General features: G+C 39.9%; 2 protein-coding genes across 2 annotated transcripts; both read right to left on the bottom strand.

Moving 5' to 3' along the window:
• Positions 1-4,372: 4,372 nt before the first annotated feature.
• Positions 4,373-4,823, bottom strand: LOC102266580 (small ribosomal subunit protein uS10-like). Its single transcript, XM_070374889.1, has one exon. It carries the CDS (start codon positions 4,760-4,762, stop codon positions 4,403-4,405), a length of 360 nt encoding a protein of 119 aa, XP_070230990.1. The 5' UTR covers positions 4,763-4,823; the 3' UTR covers positions 4,373-4,402.
• An 18,383-nt stretch (positions 4,824-23,206) lies between these two features.
• Positions 23,207-27,194, bottom strand: LOC102275630 (protocadherin beta-6). The gene is given in 2 exon segments (XM_070374488.1): positions 23,207-25,277; positions 25,280-27,194. Coding segments are annotated over 2 exon segments (2,388 nt in total). The 5' UTR covers positions 26,553-27,194; the 3' UTR covers positions 23,207-24,162.

Here is a 27,194-nt window from a genome sequence, read left to right as displayed (position 1 = left end):
GGAACCCATACATATGGTTCCCATACAGGAGTTAATCCTAAGAAAATCTCTTGTTTTTAAGATTTATAGTAAAGAATATATAAGACAATGAAGTCTCCATCCCAAAGTCAAATATCGGTTGAGGACCTTTTATTTGCAAACTGCTTAACAATAATGCTGTCCACCCTGCAGAGTAACGCCTTTTTTCAGTTTCTTGTTAATTAAATAACCCTTCCAGTTTCAAGGTCTTTGCTCTTTTCCCACAATATTTTTCGGAACACTGTCTACCACCCCATCCTCTACCCTTCACCTGATTTATGTATGTGTTCACGTAACAGGCATTCTAAGAGTATGCGATGAATGCTCTTAAAATTAATAATAGCATTCAGGTGTCACTCTTGTCTGTGGAAGTGCTCCTAGTATTTCATCTTTAACTATGATGGTTGATGTCAACTTGGGGTAAATGCTCCATTTTTTGGATGAAAAACGTTTTATTTTTCCATATTCTTTCATATTTTAATTTTTGACATTTGTGAAATTGTGCTTTTATCCTTTAGCTTTTTAATTACTGAATTCTTGATATAAATGATATTTAACCATTATATATTGTTTTAATGCACAGGTAGATTTGATGAGCCAACATCGTTTTAGGATTTTTTCTGGCTGATGCTGTTCTGTTTGTGTGCATATATGTGTGTGTTTAGCTTATATGGCTTTGATAGTAAACTTTTCTGGCTTTGTAGTATGGATTAGGAAGCTTTCTATTTTTATGCAACAGAATTGTTTTTATAATGATAGTATCATCTGTTTCTACATGCTTTATTATGACTTGCCTTTTAAATGGTTTGGATTTGGGTGGTAAATTTATGACTATCTTTCCATTTTACTTTTGGTTATTAATCTATGAGTTTTGTTTCTGTTTAAAGTAATTTGTATTTTATTTTTAAAAACCATTTATTTTATCTGGATTTGCAAGTATTTTAGTATTATATTTTCATTGCATAATTTATGTTTAGTTATATATGTGCTCTTATTAGTTATATTTAGTATTTTATTTCCTTTTTATTATTTAGGATACTTGCAAGAACTCTATTTTACTTATCTTTTAAAATCCACTCTTTTAAAAATAATCTATGACCTTGATTCAAAATCAATAGTACTAAAAGGTTTAGACGAAAACACAGTAGTTTTCTGTACTTTCTCTCATTTTCCTAGTTCATTTCCCAATAAGGAGACTTTTTTTGAATTAATATTTGTTTATAACCTTATTGTTTCATGTTTCATGTGTACACTGTATTTTGACTTCTGTGTACACTATGGTGTGATCACCACAAGTTTAGTTTTCGCTTACACAGGTGACCCCTCTTACACATTATGCCCTGCCCCTACACTTCTTTTCCTCTGATGACCATTAGAGGAAAAGACCATTCTTCTCATCTGTTCTCTATAGCTATGTGTTTGTTTGTTTATTTTGTCTTTTTTTTTTATGTTTCACATATGAGTGAAATCATAGAGTATCTGTCTTTCTACCCCTGACTTATTTCACTTAGGGTAATGTCCTCAAGGTCTGTTGTAGCACATAGAACGATTTCATCTTTTTATGCTGAGTAGCATTCCATTGTGTGTGTGTGTATCATATCTTCTTTGTCCATTTGTTTGTCGATGGGCATTTAGGTAATTTCCGTATCTTTGCTATTTTGAGTAATGCTACAATGAATTTAGGGTACATATATCTTTATAAATTGCTGTTTTCATTTTCTTCAGGTAAATATCCAGAAGTGAAATAGCTGGATCATATGGTAGTTCTATTCTTAGTTTTTTTGAGGAATCTTCCTATTATTTTCTATAGTGGCTCCAGAATTTACATTCCCATGAACAGTGTATGATTCCCTTTTGTCCACATCCTCTCCAGAATTTGTTATTTCTTGACTTTTTTGATAATAGCCATTCTAATGGGTGTGAGGTAATATCTCATTGTGGTTTTTATTTGCATTTTCTAAAAATTAGTGATGCTTGAATATCTTTTCATATGGCTGTTAACCATCTTTTTGTCGTCTTTGGAAAAATGTTCAGATGCTATGTTCATTTTACTTTTATTTATTTATTTGGCTTTATCAGCTCTTAGTTGTAGCATGCAGAATCTTTAGTTGTGGCATGTGGGGTCTTTCAGTGGTGGCATACAGACTCTTAACTATGGCATGTGAACCCCCAATTACAGCATGTGGGATCTAGTTTCCTGACCAGGGATCAAACCTGGGCCCCCTATATTGGGAGTTCAGAGTCTTAGCCACTGTACCACCAGGGAATCCCCCTCTGTTCATTTCTTTATATTTTTAAAATTGTATTGGGGTATATCCAATTAACAATGTTGTGATAGTTGCCAGTGACTAGCGAAGGGACTCAGCCATACATACGTATCCATTCTCCAAACTCCCCTCCCATCTAGACTGCTGCATAATACTGAGCAGAGTTCCACAGGCTATACAGTAGGTCCCCTCCATTCATTTTTAAATTAAGTTGCTTTGTTTTTGTTGAGTTGTATGAGTTCTTTATATATATATTGGCGTTAAACCATTATTGGATATATGATTGCAAATATCTTCTCCCATTCTATAGATTGTCCTTTTATTGGTGGTTTCCTTTGCTGTGCAGAAGCGTTTTAGTTTGAAGTAGTACCATTTGTTTATTTTTGCTTTTGTTTCCCTTAAGAGACATATTCAGAAAGAAATTAGTAAGACAGTATTGAAAAGCATATCGCCTATATTTTCTAGTGAGAGTTTTTATGGCTTCAGGTCTTATACTTAAGCCTTTAATCCATTTTGAGTTGATATTTATATATGGTATAAGATAGTGGTCTAGTTTCATCATTTTGCATTTGGCTATCCAGTTTTACCAACACCACTTATTGACGAGACTGTCCTTTCTCCACTGTATGTTCTTTGCCCCTTTGTCTCAGATTAATTGTTAATATATGTGTGAGTTTATTTCTGGACTCTCAATTTTTTCCATTGATCTGTGTGTCTGTTTTTCTGCCAATAAGATACTGTTTTGATTACTATAGCAATAAGCAGCCATTTTCGACTCTTTGTCTCTTGTGCCTTTAATTTATATTCTACTATACTTAGATGAATTGGTTTTAGACATTATCAGTTGACTCCTTTTTATGTTGGATTAGATTTTATCTCTTGTACATCTCCGAGGCCCTTTCATGCTTTCTTTCATTTGCAGCATCATTGGGAGCATTGTGTACTCATTGTATCTTTTTATTTTACTTTTTATTCCTTGAAGTTAAAGACTACCTTGTGTTTTCATTTATTTGGTTTTCTTTAGATATGTCATCTATTCTTCTCACACTTCTGGTTGCCTCTCAGTTTAATTTTCCATGTGGTCATTGCCTTATCTCCTGAGCTATCAATTTTCCTTCAAATTGAGTGATTTTTCTCTACATTTGCTGCACAGCTCTCATCCTGAAACTTTCCTTTGCTGTCATTCTTGGGATTTTGTTTTCCTTTTTTTCTGATTGGGTTTCCTATTTCAAGGATTTTATTCTTCCTCTTTTTTGGTTTATTCTCTAGCTTTAAGAGATCATATCCTCCAATTGTTTCATCTGATTGAAGGTATGTCAGGGGACTTCCTGATGATATCCTGTGACACGTCTGCCTCTTGAGCTCTAAACTGGACTGCTGCTGCTGCTGCTAAGTCACTTCAGTCGTGTCCAACTCTGTGCGACCCCATAGACGGCAGCCCACCAGGCTGCCCCATCCTGGGATTCTCCAGGCAAGAATACTGGAGTGGGTTGCCATTTCCTTCTCCAATGCATGAAAGTGGAAAGTGAAAGTGAAGTTGGTCAGTCGTGTCCGACTCTTAGCGACCCCATGGACTGCAGCCTACCAGGCTCCTCCGTCCATGGGATTTTCCAGGCAAGAGTACTGGAGTGGGGTGCCATTGCCTTCTCCCTAAACTGGACTAGTTGTTCACTATACTGGAGACGAGAGTCATCCTAGGATCATCCTTCAACATTATATGGAGACTCATTTCACTTGTTCTGCTTTGGATCATATCTTTTCTCTTTCTTCTGACTTCCTCTCTCTAAAATATTTACCTTCCAGTAGTTTCCAGAGAACAGTGTATGAAAGTTAAATTTTATTGTGACCTTGAATGTATTAAATTATCTTTATTTTACTCTCAAACTTGAGTGTAAAATTGACTGATTATAGAGTTTTAGGTTGAAAATAATTTTTATTCAGAATTTTGAAATATTTTGTCCATGAGCTCCCTATCCCAATGTGTTTGTTAAGAAGTCTAAAGTGAATTTTATATTTTCTATATGAGACCTATATTTTTAGTTCTTAATGTAGCATTATTTCATTGTCCCAAGCTTTTTATTTTTTGTAACAACTGATTATAGATTAAAAAGGTTGATTTAGGCATTGGCAATGGTGACTTCCACCTCGACTCCTGGCTCAATACTGATGGAAGTGATCTGCTTGACAATTTCAGAAGGGCTGTGCAGGTCAATAAGTCGCATGTGGATCCTCATTTGGAATCGATCCCAAGTCTTAGAACCTTCACCACAAGGAGTTTCCCTTGTAGTTACTCTCAGAGTCTTGGTAGGCATCCGAACTGGTCCTTTGGCTTTGAGATTCTTTTCCTTCGCGCCTCTAATCAGGTCAGCACACACCTTCTCCAGAGACTTCACGTTGTGTCTGATGAGGGTGATCCTAATCCGGTGAATGGCCACCTCTGGCCCCACCGGAGTCTTGCCGGTGTCTTTAAAGGCCATGGCTGCGGCGCGGCTTCCTGACCGGCCTGTTCCTCGGCGAGAGTGAACAGCGGTGAGTCAGGAGCAGAAGCCGGCGGCACGGAGCTCCGCTTCAGCGGCGACCGCGTCTTCCTTAAAGAGCTGTCCCAAGCTTTTTAAATTAAATGCTGATGTATCTTGGCTTGAGCTTATTTTTATCCACTATACAGGACAGTTGATGAAACTTAATTTCCTCCAGCTTTTAGAAACTTGCTATTTTCTCCAATTTATGTTTTTTTTTTTTTTGCTTTGCTTTGGTTTCCCATTGAAAAAAAGTTTTAATAAAGGGTTTTTTTAAATTAATCTATTTATTTTAATTGGAGGCTAATTACTTTACAATATGGTGGTTTTTGCCGTACATTGACATGAATCAGCCACAGGTGTACATGCCCCCCCCCAACCCACAAACACCCCTCCACCCCATCCTGAACCCCCTCTCCACCATCCCGTCCCTCTGGGTTGTCCCAGTGCACTGGCTTTGAGTACCCTGTTTCATGCATCAAACTTGGGACAGGTCATCTGTTTCACATATGGTTCAGTTCAGTTCACTTCAGTCGCTCATGTCGTGTCTGACTCTTTGGACCCCATGAATTGCAGCACGCCAGGCCTCCCTGTCCATCACCAACTCCCAGAGTTCACTCAAACTCACGTCCTTCGAGCTGGTGATGCCATCCAGCCATCTCATCCTCTGTTGTCCCCTTTTCCTCCTGCCCCCAATCCCTCCCAGCATCAGAGTCTTTTCCAATGAGTCAACTCTTCGCATGAGGTGGCCAAAGTACTGGAGTTTCAGCTTTAGCATCATTCCTTCCAAAGAACACCCAGGGCTGATCTCCTTTAGGATGGACTGGTTGGATCTCCTTGCAGTCCAAGGGACTCTCAAGAGTCTTCTTCAACACCACAGTTCAAAAGCATCAATTCTTCGGCGCTCAGCCTTCTTCACAGTTCAACTCTCGCATCCATACATGACCACTGGAAAAACCGTAGCCTTGACTAGACAGACCTTTGTTGGCAAAGTAATGTCTCTGCTTTTCAATATGCTATCTAGGTTGGTCATAACTTTTCTTCCAAGGAGTAATGGTAGGTCTTTTTTTAATCAAGTATACAACTATTTAGAAATAGATAAAATTAAGATCTGTTCCTTATGCCATACTGCTTTTATTTTTGTATTTCTTTTAGGAAACTTTCTTTGGGAGTTTCCTTCAGGTGTCTGTTCTTAATTTAGTGTGGGAGATTAAAGAGCTCAATAATAGCTTTGAGCACATGTTACCAGGGCTTGTGCATTTTGATTATTACTCTAAGATGAATTAGGAATTGTTGGAGAAATCCACAACAGTGTTTTTAGGTCTTTAGTCAGTGTAATTAGGTCTTTCCACTTGGACTAGTCAGAGTCCCCAAATCTTTAAAAATCTCCTACTCAGGAGAAAAAGGTATGGATTGAAAAAGTAAAAGATTGAATGGGAAAGAGGAATGTAAGTCTACATTATTCAGGATAGGTTAGTTATGCTTCAGTACTAAACAGTTACTGCAAATCTCAATGGTTTAACACAATTAAGGTTGATTTCTTTCTCACACTACACATCCCATACAGTTTAGCATGGGATCCTCCTCACAGCTGTCAGTAAGGGACCCAGGCTTCTGGAGACTCCTGTCTTTACAAAGGCTTTCATGATCACTATAGTGGGCAAAATAAATGTGTTAGACCATGCGTTAGACTGTCTCCAAAAGCTCCAGCCCAAAAGTAATGTATGTCACTTCTCCCAATTTATTGGCCAAATGAAATTACATAGACATGTATGTCTATGTAGAATAGAATTGAAATTCTACCATGTGTCTGAGAGGAGAACTGAAAAATTTATAAGTGGTCCCAGTGACTAAAATAGCATTTTTATCAATCATCATCACTGTTTAGATGGTCACCTATTTCCACTATCCATATTACCCCTGCTCTCAGTTTTGACCATGGACCCTCTAATATAGTGACTCTCTTTTCCTAAAGTGGGAAACAAGACTCCAGACTTATGGTAGGGACAGGAAAGCAGGTTACTTAGTGACTAGAGTAGGAGAAAGTGATCTGACCACTAGAGATTTAAATAATCCTCAGGCAATTTTAACACACTTCTCCTTATTTGGAACCCTGTCATCATTTCCAGAGTATCTAGGGCTGACAGTTTTGATACTTCTGAAAATCCTGTAGTATAAACACAATTGGTTCTTAGCTTTTCCCACTTCAAGACTGGTAGTTGGTTTATCACTTCTACTAAGTTATCCATCTGCTTTCCAGCTAAGATTTTTTTCTGCTGTCTTCTGTCTTATTCGCTGCATACCTGTAGGTTTATATTTTTGAAAATATCTCTTCACTTTTGTGTTAGTGCATTTTTGTCATTCACTAAGTTGTATTTGACTCTGCGACCCCATGGACTGTAGCATGCCAGGCTTGCCGATCCTTAACCATCTCCTGGAGTTTCCTCAAACTCATGTCCATTGAGTCAGTGATGCTATCCAGCCATCTCATTCTCTGTCACCCCCTTCTCCTCCTGCCCTCAATCTTCCCCAGCATCAGGGTCTTTTCCAGTGAGTCGGTTCTTTGCGTCAGGTGGCCAAATCCGTCCTTCCAGTGAATATTCAGGGTTGATTTCCTTTAGATAGATTGGTTTGATCTCCTTGCTGTCTAAGGGACTCTCAAGAGTCTTTTCCAGCACCACAGTTTGAAAACGTCATCTTATAGGATTTTTAAGTAGCTCAGCTGGATTTTTAGAGAAAGCCAAATTAAAGGTACATATCCAATCTACCAGTTTATCTCAAAATCCCTTGAATTTTTCAGAGACGTAGACTTGTGTTTAATTGATTAAATCTTATGTGGTTTTTATTCTACTTAATTTGCTTTTATATTAATAAATACCATTTATTTTCTTTATTTTTTAATTGTTATTCTTGAATTCTGAGTTGTTTGCTTTGCCTATTTCTTCCCAATAAACCTTGATTTCTAAGAAATGCATACCTCACAGTTTTCTCTATTCATTCTTTGGTTCTTACCTTAAATATCACTTTATTTTAAAAGCTTACTGTACCAACTAGAATTATGTGCTAAATAATTTCTATATATAGGTATTCCATATAATTTTTGCCTGAAAAAATAGAAAAACCCATAATAACAATTGTTTACACAAAACAGAATTTTATTTTTCTCTCAGGAAATAAGGCTAGTGGCTTAAATGCACTCCATGATATCTGGGACCCTGGCCCATTCCATTTTGTTGCTTTGCCATCTTTAGGACATGACCTTTAACTCACAGTCCAAGATAGATATCCAGCTATTACACTGCTATTCAAACTTGCCAATAGGAGAAAGGGAAAGCTGTGTCTTTTTTTTTTTTTAAACTACTTCTGTGAAGTATTCCATAGCACTTGTGCTCATGTCTCACTGGCCATAACTTGGTTACAAGACCATCCCCGGTCACAACAGAAGTTGGCAAGTATAATGTATAGCCCACATGTCCTCATGGGCAGCTAAAAATGAGACATCTATTGATAATAGGAGAACACATATTTGGGTGAAATTAGTAGTCTGTCACACCCACTCAGACCACACCTGTAGCCCCCACTACCCACTAGGAGGAGACAGAGTCAAATAAATTGCCTGATTGGCTTGGTTTTTGGAGGAGCATTTGATTGTAATCCTCCATATTGGTGGTGTGTTTTTGTAGCCAAAAAAGTTCTTGTTCCCCTGAAAGCTTAGCCCCTGTAGCAATGAAGTAATAAATTCAATTTCTGGGAGAAGATCCTTTGAACCAATGATGTTCCCCTCCTGTGTTATTGGCACCTGTCATCCATCCCTACTTCCTTTTATTTACGTAAACAAAAATTTAGGGTCTGCAAAGCTTAAACCTCCATTTCACAGACTCATTTGAATTATTATTCTGGATGTATACTAGGATTTACCAGTGAAATGCCTTCACATGAGCTTTGAAGACAGGCAAAAGTCATCTTCCCAGTCATTGCTGCTAGCCAACAGATCAGAAAGATATGAGTGCTTGCAGCCAAGTCAGTGTTTCTTTGCCCAGCCATCAGTTTCATGGGGAACTGGAGGCCACTGTGGCAGCCAGACATGTTCCACTGTGTAGTCACCAATTTTGGAGGTGGGAGAGGAGAGGCCTTTGTGGGAGTAACAGTTTGAATAGTAGCAATAGCAGCACTTAGGCAGTAATGGTAGTATGCCTTCAAAACCAGGAATTCAGTGCTGACTTTCGCTTCTGCTTGTCCAGTTCGGATTTTGTAAGCAACTAATCCATATATCAAATATATTTTTTTACTTTAGTTAGATGTACATAGAGTGGTTTCTGATTTTTTGTTTTGTTTTTGTTTTGAACTTGGAATAATTCAGTTTTATACCTTCACTCAAATTATAAGGGATAGGAGCTTCTTAATCAGTTTGTAAAGGAAAAGATGCAAAATATAAACTCATTAACCAGTTATGGCACTATTCTCTAAACCTAATACGTCTTGGTTTAATAGGGAAGAATTAAAAAGTATGAGTGCACTCCTGAGAGACTAGGGATGAAAGTGTTTAATATATTTAATGTCTATATTTCTACAAAACAGAGCATGGTCTAAAAGTGAATTATAAAACACTTTCTTCCCTCACATGCAACACAACAGATAAAAATTAGTTTTAAAGTTTCATTATCTGTGAATAAATAAGACTCAACATCACATACATTTAAAAAGATAATTGGCTCACATTTTTTTGACTGCCCTGCATGGCATATGGGATCTTAGTTCCCTGACCACAGATGGAACCCACACCCTCTGTAGTGGAAGGACAAAGTCTTAAATACTAGGTAGCCAGGGAAGTCCCCAGCTCATATATTCTAAATGATATATAGTTAGGTGAATGATGTAAGCATCAAATAGTGCAAATAGTAATAAGCATTTTATAAAAAGAAATATAATATTTTGTTATAGTTTTAAAATTTATAAAGTCAGATGATAAAATAGATTGAAATTTATTCACTAATTTATTCAATACTTATTCATCCATATTTACTTCAGTATGTATTTTTCTAAACACAATAGAAAAAGAGCTCTCTCCATGAGGAGATTATAATTTAGTGGGGAAGGGAGATCATTGATTTGACTGGGCAGAATATGCAATCAATAGAGCACTGGATACAATGGAATCAAAATAAAAATAGCCTAATATGTCATTGAAATGATGGAAAAATTGAATCTTCAAATTGAAAAGACATTAGGCAGAGCTTTTTATTCCTGAAACTGATGGTGTAGATAATTCAGATGACCCTCCTGTGGAAAACAATAAAAAGTGATGGGCAAGACTTTTAAAAAAGTACTTTAGGAAATGCCCTGGTGGTCCAGTGGTTAGGACCCTCTGCATCCACTGCTGAAGGCCTAAGGTTGGATCCCTGGTCAGGGAACTAAGATCCTGCAAACCACACAGTCTGGCCAAAAAATTTTTTAAAAATTCACTTAAAATATTAAAGAGGTGAAAACAGTCATTTGTGATGGACACATGTAATAGAGGCACCTGTAAACAATATACCAAAACTTATTATTCTCTCAGGGCATTTGAAAACATTTTCCTTTGGGCTTTGATTTGAAGCAATGTAATATCAAAGAAATATAAATCAAGTCTCAGGGCCAGCCAAATGTGCAGCATATTTTGTATTTCAAGTGACCTCACAGGTCCACAATATAAACACAGTGTAAATGCCAAAAAAATCTAAACCTGCTTCCTCTGTTGGCTCTCTGGTGTTAAGTAGAGTGGAAGAAAAAAGAAAACATGCCTGGAAATTGTAGCTACAAATTGGGCCTCGTTGTATTTGTATTTTAAATCTGTGTAGGTTGAGTTGCAAGAAACATTAAGATATAACTTGGTTTGTGATAGTCCCTTATTTATAGTGTTTCTATCCTGGCTAGCAGAGAAGGCAATGGCAACCCACTCCAGTACTCTTGCCTGGAAAATCCATGGATGGAGGAGCCTGGTGTGCTGCAGTCCATGGGGTCGCTAAGAGTCAGAGACAACTGAGCAACTTCACTTTCACTTTTCACTTTCTTGCATTGGAGAAGGAAGTGGCAACCTACTCCAGTGTTCTTGCCTGGAGGATCCCAGGGACCGGGGAGCCTGGTGGGCTGCCATCTATGGGGTCGCACAGAGTCGGACACGACTGAAGCGACTTAGCAGCAGCAGCATCCTGGCTAGAACAAATGAAAATTAATTTTGAAAGATGGAACATGCAAACAACACTTTGAGGACTACCCTACAAATAAATTTTCAGTGGCAGCCAACCATATAATTCACACAAACGAAGAACCTGCACAGAACAGTTTGAAACAGATTGAAAGGGTCCCTGAGTTTCAGGGAAGGTAGTACAAAAATTATCCAAATTAGGATATAATCTGATCAATATAATTAATTTCAAGGATAGAAAGCAACTTATCAATAGCCTTCAGACTCCTCATCAACATTTATACCAGAACATGATGGAAATGTCTGGAGGCTTCCGAGAGAAATAAATTATGGCTCAATAATGTAGAACCGGACATGGAACAACAGACTGGTTCCAAATAGGACAAGGAGTACGTCAAGGCTGTATATTGTCACCCTGCTTATTTAACTTATATACAGAGTACATCATGAGAAACGCTGGGCTGGAAGAAGCACAAGCTGGAATCAAGATTGCCAAGAGAAATATCAATAACCTCAGATATGCAGATGACACCACCCTTATGGCAGAAAGTGAAGAGGAACTAAAAAGCCTCTTGATGAAAGTGAAGGAGGAGAGTGAAAAAGTTGGCTTAAAGTTCAACATTCCGAAAACTAAAATCATGGCATCTGGTCCCATCACTTCATGGGAAATAGATGGGGAAACAGTGGAAACAGTGGCTCCAAAATCACTGCAGATGGTGATTGCAGCCATGAAATTAAAAGATGCTTACTCCTTGGAAGGAAAGTTATGACCAACCTAGATAGCATATTGAAAGCAAAGACATTACTTTGCCAACAAAGGTCTGTCTAGTCAAGGCTATGGTTTTTCCAGTGGTCATGTATGGATGTGAGAGTTGGACTGTGAAGAAAGCTGAGTGCCAAAGAATTGATACTTTTGAACTGTGGTGTTGGAGAAGACTCTTGAGAGTCCCTTGGACTGCAAGGAGATCCAATTAGTCCATTCTGAAGGAGATCAGTACTGGTTGTTCTTTAGAAGGAATGATGCTAAAGCTGAAACTCCAGTACTTTGGCCACCTGATGCGAAGAGTTGACTTATTGGAAAAGACTCTGATGTTGGAAGGGATTGGGGGCAGGAGGAGAAGGGACGACAGAGGTTGAGATGGCTGGTTGGCATCACCGACTCGATGGACGTGAGTTTGAGTGAACTCCGGGAGATGGTGATGGACAGGGAGGCCTGGCGTGCTGCAATTCATGGGGTCGCAAAGAGTCAGACACGACTGAGGGACCGAACTGAACTGAATGTTATACCTACCCAAGCTGTTCTAGTACAAAGATAACAATGTGGAAAACAGGAAAGAATTTCTAAAAGATTGCATTAACATTCATGACTACTTACCAAAAAAAACTACTTAAAGATGAAATTCAGTCAATTTACAGATGGACTGAGAAACTTTGATAGGGTTAATGTAATATTTGGCATCGAGAAATCTCTGAAGAAAAGAAAGTTGACTGAAGAATACTCAGCTCAGTTCAGTTTTCACTTGCTCAGTCATATCTGACTCTTTGTGAGCCCATGGACTGCAAGTACGCCAGGCATTCCTGTCCATCACCAATTCCCAGAGCTTGCTCAAACTCCTGTCCATCGAGTTGGTGATGCCATCCAACCATCCCATCCTCTGTCATCCCCTTCTCCTCCTGCCTTTAATCTTACCCAGCATCAGGGTCTTTTCAAATGAATATTCAGGACTGATTTCCTTTAGGATTGACTGGTTTGATCTCCTTGTAATACAAGGGACTCCCAAGAGTCTTCTACAATACTACAGTTCAAAAGCATCAATTCTTCAGCACCCAGATTTCTTTATGGTCCAACTTTCACATCCATACATGACTACTGGAAAAACCATTGATTAGATGGACCTTTGTCAGCAAAGTAGTGTCTCTGCTTTTTAATATGCTGTCTAGGTTGGTTGTCATAGCTTTTCTTCCAAGGAGCATGGCTTCAGTCACCATCTCCAGTGATTTTGGAGCCCAAGAAAATAAAGTTTCTCACTGTTTCCATTGTTTCCCCCCATCTATTTGCCATGAAATGATGGGACCAGATGCCATGATCTTTGTTTTCTGAATGTTGAGTTTTAGGCCAGCTTTTTCACTCTCCTCTTTCACTTTCATCAGGAGGCTCTTTAGTTCCTCTTCACTTTCTGCCATAAGGGTGGTATCCTCTGCCTGTCTGAGGTTATTGATATTTCTCCCAACAATCTGGATTCCAGCTTGTGCTTCATCCAACCTGGCATTTTGCATGATGTACTCTGCATATAAATTAAATAAGCAGGGTGATTATATACAGCCTTGACATACTCCTTTCCCAATTTGGAACCAGTCCATTGTTCCATGTCCTGTTTTAACTGTTGTTTCTTGACCTGCATACAGATTTCTCAGGAGGCAGGAAAGGAGATCTGGTTTTCCCATCTCTTTAAGAACTTTCCAGAGTTTGCTGTGATCCACACAGTCAAAGGCTTTGGCATTGTCAATGAAGCAGAAATAGATGTTTTCCTGGAACTCTCTTGCTTTTCTTATGATCACATGGATGTTGGCAATTTGATCTCTGGTTCCCCTGCCATCTCTAAATCCAGCTTCAACATCTAGAAGTTCTCAGTTCACATACTGTTGAAGCCTCACTTGGAGAACTTTGAGCATTACTTTGCTAGTGTGTGAGATGAGTGCAATTATGCAGTAGTTTGAACATGTTTGGCATTGCCTTTCTTTGGGATTTAATTTTATACCCAGCTAAATAATACTTCTCAAGCATATGATAATTCAAGAAATACAGCACCTATAAACTCTTCTTTAAAGGATTATACCTGATGAAATCCAGCAAATCAAGATCTGATGCATAAATATGTTCAGCAAGAGCTGAACATAAATAATTCAGGACTGAGGAAGCTGGCTAAAATAACTGACAGTAAGTACTGCATTTCATTCCAGTTTGAACATACCAGTTTATCTCAATTCACCCTTGAAACTTCATTTAAGCAATAGAGAGCAAAGGTTTAACATAAATGAACATACGAAGACAAAAAGTATAGGAAAAGAGTAAAGAGCAGGGGAGAAAAGTCACTAAAATTTTTGGAAGATGCCAAGTATACAGACAATTGGTTATGGACAGATTTCACTTTTTTACTATTGCCAAATAAGAGTACAAAGTGGGGGTACAGCTGCAGGTGGGTAGGATTTGTAAGAAGAAAATCAAATCCATGTAATGATTCATATTGAGGGTCCAAGGAGAGGCTGAAAACAACAGTGGCTGAAAATCTGTATAAGACTACCTGTATCTGAGATTCCTTCTCCAATCACTGAAGAAAGGTGCCTTCCTTTTTCTCTAGTGGCAGAAAATGGGAGGTATACTATTTGTAGATGTTATACAGGCTTGGCTGGACCAAGGGATGCTAGCATACTAAGGGTAGGGCATTATTAAGAAGAGAATTAAAGAAATTCTACATACTGATTAGGACCCCAGTTCCAACCAAGGAGTTCTTAGTGCTGAGTGCTATCTTTATAACACCTTCCACCACTACCCCCATTCTTGTTGAATTTTTCTGTGGAAAATAACATAGGCCCAAGAAAAGAGATTTACAAATACTAACTTTTGGTCCCCAAGCCAAATGTTGTTTTCTATTTCATTATCCTAAGGTGAGATCAACCACTCAATTAGTCCCACCCAAACATGCCATGCTTAATCAGCTTTTTAGTGTCTCATGAAAAAAAAAACAAACAGCTGCACAGCATAACACATAAAAAGGAGAGTCTCTAAAATGAGGCTAGAGACCAAAGACAAAGAAGATAAAAGTATTAATAATTCTAAAGAAAAATGAAATGCTAGGATCAGAAGATAAAATTTTTAAAACCTAAAATTAATATCTTCAGAGATATAAAAAAAGACCAAGTCAGTGTGATACAATAAAAAGATGAAGTCGCTGCCATTGATGGATAAAGGCCTAAATGTAAGGGCTAAAACTATAATTCTCTTATAAGAAAACACAGGTGTAAACCTTCATGACCTTAGATTAGGCAATGATTTCTTAGGCATGATACCAAAAACATAAGCAACCAAAGGAAAAATAAATAAATTTCGGTTCATTAAAATTTTTTAAAAACTCTTGTACTTCAAAGTACACTGTCAATACGTTTAAAAGACAAATCACATAATGGGAGAAAATATTTGTAAATCATATGTCTGATAAGGGTGTAGTATCCAGAATAACTATTCCAACTCAACAATAGAAAGATAAAAATCCATGTATAGAACAGTCTTATGGACTCTGTTGGAGAGGGAAAAGGTGGGAAGATTTGGGAGAATGGCATTGAAACATGTATAATATCATGTATGAAACGAGTTGCCAGTCCAGGTTCGATGCACGATACTGGATGCTTGGGGCTGGTGCACTGGGACGACCCAGAGGGATGGTATGGGGAGGGAGGAGGGAAGAGGGTTCAGGATGGGGAACACATGTATACCTGTGGTGGATTCATTTCGATATTTGGCAAAACTAATACGATATTGTAAAGTTTAAAAATAAAATAAAATAATTTTAAAAAATAATAAAAAGAAAAAAAATGTAAAAAGAATTTGAGTAGGTATTTCTCCAGGAAGATACTCAAATGGTCAAATAATCAAATGAAAAGATGCTCAACATAATTAGCTATCTGGGACATGCAAATCAAACCACAATGAGATATACTTCATACCATCCAGGATGGCTATAATCAAACAGAAAATAACAAGTGTTGGTGAGGAGAAACTGGAATCCTCCTACACTATCACTGGGAATGAAAAGTGGTACAGCTACCTTGGAAAGCAGTTTGGCAATTCCTTAAAAAGTTAAACAGTTGCTGTATGTATGACCTAGCAATTCTAATTCTAGGTATATACTTTGCTAAGTCACTTAAGTCGTGTCCAACTCTGTGTGACCCCAGAGACAGCAGCCCACCAGGCTCCCCCGTCCTTGGGATTCTCTAGGTGAGAACACTGGAGTGGGTTGCCATTTCCTTCTCCAGTGCATGAAAGTGAAAAGTGAAAGTGAAATCGCTCAGTTGTGTCCGACTCCTAGCGACCCCATGGACTGTAGCCTACCAGGCTCCTCCATCCATGGGATTTTCCAGGCAAGAGTACTGAAGTGTGGTGCATTGCCTTCTCCAAGGTATATACTCAAGAGGATCAAAACATATGTCCACAAAAAACTTGAACATGAATGTTCATAGAAGTGATATTCATAATAGCACTAATGTGGAAACAAACCCCACTGTCCACAAGCTGGTAAAATGTGGTACATCAATACAATGTTAATATAGATTATTTGGCCATAAAAAGGAATGAAATACCAATATATGCCACAACATGGAAACATTATGCAAATTGAGGGAAGACAGATCTAAATGGCTACATATTATATGATTCAGTTTATATGAAATATCTAGAATAGAAGAATCCATAGAGACAAAAAGTTGATTAGCAGTTGAAGAGCAAGAGGGTACTGCTAATGGGTACCAGGCTTCTTTTCAGGGTGATGAAAATGTGAAAATGTTCTGCAGTTAGACAGACTGGTTCCAAATAGGACAAGGAGTACATCAAGGCTGTATATTATCACCCTGATTATTTAACTTATATGCAGAGTACATCATGAGAAATGCTGGGCTGGAAGAAGCACAAGCTGGAATCAAGATTGCCAAGAGAAATATCAATAACCTCAGATATGCAGATGACACCACCCTTATGGCAGAAAGTGAAGAGGAACGAAAAAGCCTCTTGATTAAAGTGAAAGAGGAGAGTGGAAAAAGTTGGCTTAAAGGTCAACATTCAGAAAACGAAGATCATGGCATCTGGTCCCATCACTTCATGGCAAATAGATGGGGAAACAGTGGAAAGTGTCAGACTTTATTTTGGGGGGCTCCAAAATCACTGAAGATGGTGACTGAAGCCGTGAAATTAAAAGACGCTTACTGCTTGGAAGAAAAGTTATGACCAACCTAGATAGCATATTGAAAAGCAGAGACATTACTTTGCCAACAAAGGTCTGTCTAGTCAAGGCTATGGTTTTTCCAGTGATAATGTATGGATGTGAGAGTTGGACTATAAAGAAAGCTGAGCACAGAAGAATTTACGCTTTTGAACTGTGGTGTTGAAGAAGACTCTTGAGAGTCCCTTGGACTGCAAGGAGATCCAACCAGTCCATTCTGAAGGAGATCAGCCCTGGGTGTTCTTTGGAAGGAATGATGCTAAAGCTGAAACTCCAGTACTTTGGACACCTCATGCGAAGAGTTGACTCATTGGAAAAGACTCTGATGCTGGGAGGGATTGGGGGCAGGAGGAAAAGGGGATGACAGGGGATGAGATGGCTGGATGGCATCACCAACTCAATGGACTTGAGTTTGAGTGAACTCCGGGAGATGGTGATGGACAGGGAGGCCTGGCGTGCTGTGGTTCATGGCGTCGCAAAGAGTCGGACAGGACTGAGTGACTGAACTGAACTGAACTGAACGATTGTATAAGACCTACAAGACCTTCTAGAACTAACACCAAGAAAAAGATGCCCTTTTCGTCATTGGGGACTGGAATGCAAAAGTAGGAAGTCCAGAGATACCTGGAGTAACAGGGAAGTTTGGCTTTGGAGTACAAAATGAAGCAGGGCAAAGGCTAACAGAGTTTTGCCAAGAGAATGCATTGATCATAGCAAACACCCTCTTCTAAAACACAAGAGATGACTCTACACATGGACATCACCAAGATGGTCAATACTGAAATCACACTGACTATATTCTTTGCAGCTGAAGATGGAGAAGCTCTATACAGTAAGCAAAAACAAGACTGAGAGCTGACTGTGGCTCAGATCATGAACTCCTTATTGCCAAATTCAGACTTAAATTGAATAAAGAAGGGAAAACCACTAGACCATTCAAGTATGACCTAAATCAAATCCCTTATGATTATACAGTGGAAGTGACAAATAACTTCAAGGGATTAGATCTCATAGACAGAGTACCTGAAGAACTATGGACGGAGGTTCGTGACACAGTACAGGAGGCAGTGATCAAGACCTCCCCAAGAAAAAGAAATGCAAAAAGGCAAAATGGTTGTCTGAGGATGCCTTACAAATAGCTTAGAAAAGAAGAGAAGTGAAAGGCAAAGGAGAAATGGAAAGATATACCCATCTGAATGCAGAGTTCCAAAGAATAGCAAGGAGAGATAAGACAGCCTTCCTAAGTGATCAATGCAAAGAAATAGAGGAAAATAATAGAATGGGAAAGACTAGAGATCTCTTCAAGAAAATAAGAGATACCAAGGAAACATTTCATGCAAAGATGGGCACAATAAAGGAATGGTATGGACCTAACAGAAGCAGAAGATACTAAGAAGAGGTGGCAAGAATACACAGAAGAGCTATACAAAAAGATCTTAATGACCCAGATAATGATGGTGTGATCACTAACCTACAGTCAGACATCCTAGAGTGTGAAGTCAAGTGGGCCTTAGGAAGCATCACTATAAACAAAGCTAGTGGAGGTTATGGAATTCCAGTTGAGAAATTTCAAATCCTGAAAAAGGATGCTGTGAAAGTGCTGCACTGAATATGCCAGCAAATTTGGAAAACTCCACAGTGGCTACAGGACTGGAAGAGGTCAGTTTTCATTCCAATCCCAAAGAAAGACAGTGCCAAAAATGTTCCAACTACTGCACAGTTGCACTCAACTCACACACTAGCAAAGTAATGCTCAAAATTCTCCAAGCAAGGCTTCAACAGTATGTGAACCGAGAACTTCCAGATGTTCAAGCTGGATTTAGAGAAGGCAGATGGACCAGAAATCAAATTGCCAACATCCGTTGGATCATAGGAAAAGCAAGAGAGTTTCAGAAAAACATCTATTTCTGCTTTATTGACTATGCTAAAGCCTTTGACTGTGTGGATCACAGCAAACTCTGGAAAATTCTTAAAGAGATGGGAAAACCAGATCCCCTTTACTGCCTCCTGAGAAATCTGTGTGCAGGTTGAGAAACAACAGTTAGAATGGGACATGGAACAACAGACTAGCTCCAAATTGGGAAAGGAGTATGTCAAGGCTGTATATTATCACCCTGCTTATTTAACTTATATGCAGAGTACATCATGTGAAATGCCAGGCTGGATGAACCACAAGCTGGATACCAGATTGCTGGGAGAAATATCAATAAACTCAGACATGCAGAGGATATCACCCATATGGCAGAAAGTGAAGAGGAACTAAAGAGCCTCTTGATAAAAGTGAAAGAGGAGAGTGAAAAACCTGGCTTATAACTCAGCATTCTAAAAACAAAGATCATGGCATCTGGTCCCATCATTTCATGGCAAATAGATGGGGAAATGATGGAAACCGTGACAGATTTTATTTTATTGGGCTCCAAAATCACTGAAGATGGTGACTGCAGCCATGAAATTATAAGATGCTTGCTCCTTGGAAGAAAAACTATGAGTAACCAACCTAGACAGCATATTTAAAAAGCAGAGACGTTACTTTGCCACCAAAGATCCGTCTAGTCAAAGCTATGGTTTTTCCAGTACTCCTCTATTGATGTAAGATTTGTACCATAAAGAAGACTGATCACCAAAGAATTGATGCTTTTGAACTGTGGTGTCAGAGAAGACTCTTGAGAGTCCCTTGGACTTCAAGGAGATCAAACCTGTCAATCCTAAAGGGAGTCAACCCTGAATAATCATTGGAAGGACTAATGCTGAAGCTCCAATACTTTGGCTGGCTACCTTATGCAAAGAGCTGACTCACTGGAAAAGACCCTGATGCTGTGAAAAATTGAAGGCAAGAAGAGAAGGGGTGACAGAGGATGAGATTGTTGGATGGCATTACCAACTCAATGGGTATGAATTTGAGCAAGCTCTGGGAGATAGTGAAGGACAGGGAAGCCTTGAATGCTGCAGTCCTTAGCATTGCAAAGAGTCGGGCAGTCCTGAGTGACTGAACAAAAACAACAAAACTCAATCTGAAGGTTTAAAAAATAGGTTGAGATGCTTCTCAGAATGGCTGGTATCAAAAACTCTACAAACAATAAATGCTGGAGAAGGGGTGGAGAAAAGGGAACCCTCTTACACTGTTGGTGGAAACGGAAACTAGTATAGCCACTATGGAAAACAGTGTGGAGATTCCTTAAAAAACTGGAAATAGAACTGCCATATGACCCAGCAATCCCACTGCTGGGCATACACACTGAGGAAATCAGAATTGAAAGAGACACATGTACCCCAGTGTTCACTGCAGCAGTGTTTACAATAGCCAGGACACAGAAGCAATGTAAATGTCCATCGGCAGACGAATGGATAAGAAAGCTGTGGTACATATACACAATGGAGTATTACTCAGCTATTAAAAAGAACACATTTGAATCAGTTCTAATGAGGTGGATGAAACTGAAGCCTATTATACAGAATAAAGTAAGTCAGAAAGAAAAACATCAATACAGTATATTAACACATATATATGGAATTTAGAAAGATGGTTACAATGACCCTATATGTGAGACAGCAAAAGAGACATAGATATAAAAAACAGACTTTTGGACTCTGTGGGAGAAGGCAAGGGTGGGGTGATTTGAGAGAATAGCTTTGAAACATGTATATTACCATATGTGATATAGATCACCAGTCCACACTGGATGCATGAAACAGGGCACTCAAAGCCAGTGCACTGGGACAACCCTGAGGGATGGGATGGGGAAGCAGGTGGGAGGGGGGTTCAGGATGGGGCACACATGTACACCCGTGGCTGATTCATGTCAATGTATGGAAAAAACCACCACAATATTGTAAAGTAATTAGCTTTCAATTAAAATAAATTTTAAAAAACTGAATAAAAATATAGGTTGAGACAATTCTTAGAATCCAGGGAAATGAAGATAAAAGGCAGTAAATAGAGAAACGTTAAGAAAAATTGAATATCAGCCAAGGAGGTCACTATATAACTAAAAGGAGTTAGAGAACCAGTAAACAAGGACACTGAGTAAATAATTTTTTAAATTACACACACACACACATCCCAAATCCTGTCCTAGTCTAAAGAATATATGTCACAAGATTGACAGATCTCACTGAAGAATTATCACAATAAATGACAAAATTCTTACACTATGACACTACATAGTTAAATTCTATAAAAATGGAGGTAATATATAATGACCTAATTTCATTTTTAACAAGCTTTCTTAGCCTCAGTACGATTGGCCTTTGGGGGCCATATAATTCCTTATGTGCAGGGGGCTGTCCCATGCATTGCAGAATGTTTAGCAACATCCCTGGCCCAACTAGATGCCAGTAGCACCATCTCCACCAATTATGCCAATCAAAATGGTTCCATATATTATCAAATGTTGCTGGGTGGCAAAATTGCCCCAGCTGAGAACCAGGGATCTAGAAAAAATAGATCTTAGAAAAAAATAGGTAATGAAGATGTTGAATTCCTCAACACAGGAGATTAGAAAACAAAGGAATGCCTTCAAAATGCTAGCAGCAAATAATTCCTAACCTGTAATTCCACATTCACTGAAATCAGTAAATCATTTGATTTTACTGCATCTAAAATTTTCAGATGTTCAAGTTCTCAGTAAGTTTATCACCAAATGTTTTTCAGGAATGTAGGGAAATAAACCAATAAAGAGGAAGTCATAAAAATGCAGAAAATGAAATCAAACTCAGGAGAGACAGAAAAGTATTTCCTAGGACAAAAAGTATAGCACAAGTCCCAAACTGCCCAGCCACGGAGTAGGACTAGAGAACAAATAGTGTATAACTGAGCACAAGCCTGGGTGGATCCAGGATGGCTCCATGGGAAAAAATGGAACTGAGAGGTTTTTTTAAGCACTTAATATAATGAGGTGCTTTAGACTTTACAAAGTATGGGGATAACTTAAAAGTATATACCTAGAAAAGTAAAGTGGAAAGTGAGACAATCATAAACTTAAGAAAGGAAAAATATCAGCAACATGAGGTTCAGGTATAAGTGATATTTATGTAATTATTTAAATACTACTTAAACAGATTATGACATTGTTATCAGAGAGGATGGGGTAGAAGTGTTCAAGTTTGTGTGTGTGCTCCTTAGAAGTAAATGGATAATATCTAAAACTTAAATTAAGAAAAAGGATTTTTTCAGCATATTATTTAGAAACATGGAAGTAAATACTATGGGGAAAAAAACAGATAAAAGGCTCAGAAGTTATCATCTCTGGGCACTCAGACATGAGTACACTTGGAAAAATTGAAGCGTTGTATGACAAATTAAATATTTAAAACATAAAATGTCTAAACAATGATAAACATCATCTTTTAAAAACACATTGTATGGAGAAGGAAATGGCAACTCACTCCAGTATTCTTGCCTTGGACATGCCATGGACAAAGGAACCTGGTGGGCTATAGTCCAGTGGGGTCACAAAAGAGTGGGACATGACTTAGCAACTAAAACAACAACAAATTCCTTGACTTAGGTCCCTTACAGGGCTTGGGCAGCTTTCAACCTGCCATAAAAAATACCATAGACTGTGTGGATTAAGCAACAGAAGCTTATTTCTTACAGTTCTGGAGGCTGGAAGTCTGAGCTCTGGGTGTTAGCAGGTTAGATTCTGATGAGATCTTTCTTCCTGGCTTGCAGATGCCCACCTCAATGTGCCCTCACATGAGAGAAAGAGCAAATTCTCTGGTGTCTCTTAGGAAGGCATTAATCTCATGAAGACCCCTGCCCTCCTGACGGTATCCAAACCTAATTATACCCCAAAGGCCCAGCTCCAATTTCCATTACTTTGAGGGCTAGGGCTTCAATGTATGATCTTGGGAAGACACAACTGAGTCCACAGCACTTGGAAAAAACACTAATTTTAAAAAATAAAAGTAAACAGAACCATATGATCCAGCAATCCCACTTCTGGTTATATATCCAAAGGAAACAAAATCAGAATCTCAAAGGGGAAAAAAACACATTGTAAATGTTATAAACATTGACAACTCTATATAGTTGCTATCTTCTTAAGTTTATTTGCTCACTTATTTAGCTACATGCAGACTCCTACCTGTGTCTTAGTTGCAGCATGTGGAATGATGGGATGCCAGGATGAGGGATCTAGTTCCCTGGCTAGGGACTGAACCCAGAGTGCCCGCTTTGGGAGCCTGGAGACTTAGCCAGTGGGTCACCAGGGAAGTCCCTATTTGCTCACTCATAAGAGGGCAGTTAAGTGATGCTAATATTTTAATATGCATCACACTCTTGTTTGTTAACCTTGTAGGGCTTATTTATCTAAGCATAAGCAAGTTCTGTAGGTTCATATTGTTTTTATTCAAGTAAAATCTGATAGTTTTAATTATAAAGATAGGAATTTATTACAGATCCATTTTATATTATTTTCATCTACTATAAGCATCATGGAAATGTTTTAGGATGATGTTGAAAATTATTTGAGTGGGAGAATGTTATGCTTTCCTTTTTATTCTTATTAAATGTTAAAATATGTTATTTTAAAAGAATCATTTTCATACTAAAAGCCATTTATTATGAAAAAGAAACCATAACTCTACCAACTTTTTTCTACTTAACTGGGATTATATCCTTTAAATTATAGTAGATGGTCTAACTAAACGATACCAATTTTGAAAGAAAATACTCAGAAAGCATTCAGATAAAATATTAGTTCATTTGAGGAAAGACAATAGTGTTCTTGAAACAACAGTACAGAACTCCAGCAGTTTACAAGGTCACAAAATTTTTTGCATAAGTGAAAAATTTTAAAACTAAAAGCCATCATTTACAAGTCAGACATGCAATAATAATCGTAAAACACAATTCTCTTAGTTATAACAAGTTATCAACGAACAAGCTCAACTATCAGGAACCTGAAAACACTTATGACTTAGAAAAATCTGATCCTCCAAAACTTGAGAAACACCATTTCTCTGCTAAATGTTTGATCTCCCATGCAAAATGTTAAGGGCTTATAAAAATCGACAAAAGAGCAACAATAAAAACCACCTAGAGATTCGGAATGTAAAACACTTCAAACTATAAATAGGACAACACTTAATGAACGTGTGAATATGTAAGCTCATGTTAATGAAAGAGTTGGAAATTAATATATTAGTGAATATGATCATTGATCATCTCTTGTCAAGTGAGATTCCTAATTGAACCCCAAACGATTTATAAAGTTAGCATTTTCCGCGGTGTCCATACCAGCTCCTTCACTCATGAGGCTGGGGACAATAGGTTTGAGAAACTTGAATTCGCCGGACCCAGTACCTCCCATCAGACACACCTCGTACTGGTAGCTCTGGGACAGGGTCCCCGTGCCGCTGACGTCCACCAGGTGGCCCGGGAAGTGGCCCTCGGCCACCGGGCAGCGACCCGCCGAGGCCGCCCCGCCCCTCCTGCACAGCCGCACCGCCACGAACACCAGCACCGAGAAGAGGAAGAGCGACGACACCGACGCCAAGGCCACCACCAGGTAGACGGTGAGCGGGTCGGCCGGCGCCGCGGCCGCCGCTTCCGCTTCCGGGGCCGGCAGGTAGGGCTGCGAGAAGCCGTCCACCAGCAGCACGTGCAGCGTGACGCTGGCCGACAGCGGCGGCTCGCCGTTGTCCTTGACCAGCACCACCAGCCGCTGCTTGGGTGCGTCGCGCTCGCTCAGCAGCCGCGCCGCGCGCACCTCGCCGCAGCGCCCACACGCCGAACAGCCGGGCTCCGTGGCCTTGAGCAGCTGGTACGACAGCCAGGCGTTCTGGCCCGCGTCGCCGCCCACCGCCACCACCTTGGTCACCAGGTAGCCCGGCTCGGCCGCCCTGGGCACCAGCTCGGTGCAGGGCGCCGAGGCGTTCTGCAGCGGGTAGAGCACGAAGGGCGCGTTGTCGTTGGCGTCCGCCACGAGCACGCGCACCAGCGCCTGGCTGCTGAGCGCGGGCGAGCCGCGGTCGGTGGCGCCCACGTGGAACTCGAAGGCTCTTAGGGCCTCGTAGTCCAGGGACGTGAGGGCGAAGAGGTGGCCGTTGTCGGGGTTGATGGACACGAGGGAGGCGAGGGGCACGAGCGGGTCGGGGGGCGGCAGCAGCGAGTAGGTGACCTGGGCGTTGGCGCCCGCGTCTGTGTCTGTGGCGCTGACGCTGCCGATGTGCAGGACGGGGCTGTTGTTCTCTCGGACCCACAGGGTGTAGGAGGTCTGAGTGAAGGTGGGGGCGTTGTCGTTGACGTCGGACACCAGCACTGTTATGTTGTGCTCGGTTTTCAGTCTGGGGTTCCCATGTCAGTGACCGTGATAGTGATGTTGTACTCGGCTCTTTCCTCTCGGTCCAGTGCCCCTTCTGTTACCAATGTGTAGAAATTCTCAACGGACGGTCTTAAAACAAAGGGGAGATTGTCATGTATAGAACAGATAACCTGTTGGTTATGTCCAGAATCAGCATCTGATACACTGAAAACTGCCACTAGGATCTCTGGCAGGTTTTCAGGGATGGGGCTAGTCAGTGAGGACATAGTCAATTGGGGAGCATTGTCATTCACATCCAGGACCTTGATGACTACAGAGCATTTTCCTGATAGTCCCCCACCATCTGTAGCCTCGATATCCACCTGATACGATTGAAATTCTTCAAAATCCAATTTCTTTTTTAGTCGAATTTCTCCTGTATTTGCGTTAATTTCGAAAGGTTCGTTAACGTCATCGACTTGAAATAGGGCGTAAGATACCTCTCCAAATGATCCTGCATCTAAATCTCTCGCTGAGACAGTGATAACCAGAGAGCCCAGGGAGCTATTTTCAGGGACTTGCGCCTCATAGAACTCCTGAGCAAACTCGGGGGCGTTGTCATTGCTATCCAAGACCAGGATCTGAATCTCTGTGGTCCCAGACAGAGGCGGAGACCCGCCATCCAGCGCTGTGAGGGTTAGCCTGAGCTCGGGCTGCTCCTCACGATCCAACGCTTTGTCCAGTACCAGCTCCGGGGACTTCCTCCCGTCCTTGCGGTTTCTAGTGAGAATGTGGAAGTGAGGGTTGGAGCTGATTATGTAGCTCTGAAGGCCGTTGCTACCAGCATCTAAATCTTGTGCCATTTTCAAAGGAAATACCTTACCTGGTATAGTAATTTCTGATATTTTTAGTTGCATTTCTCTAGCAGGGAACTCTGGAGCGTGGTCATTTACATCTCTAATTACCAAGGCAGCCTGAAATAACTGAAAGGGATTTTCCAGTAACACTTGGAAGGGTAGCACGCAGGGCTCAGTGGAGCCGCACAGCTCCTCCCGGTCCAGTTTATCATTCAGCAGCAAATCACAGGTGCCTGGATCAAGCCGCAAATGCTGTCTATTCCCCTTAAAAACAACTCGGGCGCCCCGGGCAGCCAGCTCTCCCATCCTGAGTCCCAGGTCTTTTGTCAGGTTGGCCACAAACGTGCCACTTTCTGTCTCTTCCAGTACAGAGTACCGAATCGTTTCTGAACCTGCCTCCCACGAAAGAATCAATGTAATGAAGATCATCACTTGCCTTTTCTTCTGATGTAGTTTCCTTTGCACCATTTCCATTGTTATGTCTGGTTCCAGAAGAAAAATCTTTTTCCAATCCCAATCACTACGTCCACTGTTGACCCTTCAAAATGTCTGCTCCGGAATTTCAAATTCGTTCCTATAACTTGTCTGGCAGCGACTGCTCCCTGAACACTTCTGTCTTAGCTTAACCTGTAAATGAGCTCTATATTTTTCTCTTGGGCTTCTCTGAAATGGAGTCCACCGAGTCTGCAGAGCTTATATCCACTCTTAGCCTGCACTGCCACCATGCGTTGAAATGAGTAACTTCGTGGGGGTGCTGCAGGTCAACACCACATCCAAAATGTAAACATTATAAACGTTTTAAGGAAAACGCTGAGTTTCTCAGACTGCAGTGAGTGAACCACATGCATAAAGACTTATCTGGGAATCTTGTGTGTTTTTTTTTTTCTTTTTCAGAACTTGAATTTTCTAGCCTTCTGGCTGTACTAACTAATCTGTAAGTCAGTCTTTCTCTTGAAGAATTCTGATACATACTAACACATTTAAGAGTCATTCCCTCAGGTAATATAAACTTCCTATAACCAACTTTCATTCATTGGTTCAGTTCAGTTCAGTTGCTCAGTCGTGTCCCACTCTTTGCAGTTTATCTCTGAGGAGCAGTGTAATTTCTGAATCTGA

The sequence above is a fragment of the Bos mutus genome, chromosome 7 (genome assembly GCF_027580195.1).
Source record: "Bos mutus isolate GX-2022 chromosome 7, NWIPB_WYAK_1.1, whole genome shotgun sequence".
Classification (NCBI taxonomy): domain Eukaryota; kingdom Metazoa; phylum Chordata; class Mammalia; order Artiodactyla; family Bovidae; genus Bos; species Bos mutus.
Note: the sequence above shows the minus strand (reverse complement) of the source record. Positions and strands in the feature narration are given on the sequence as shown.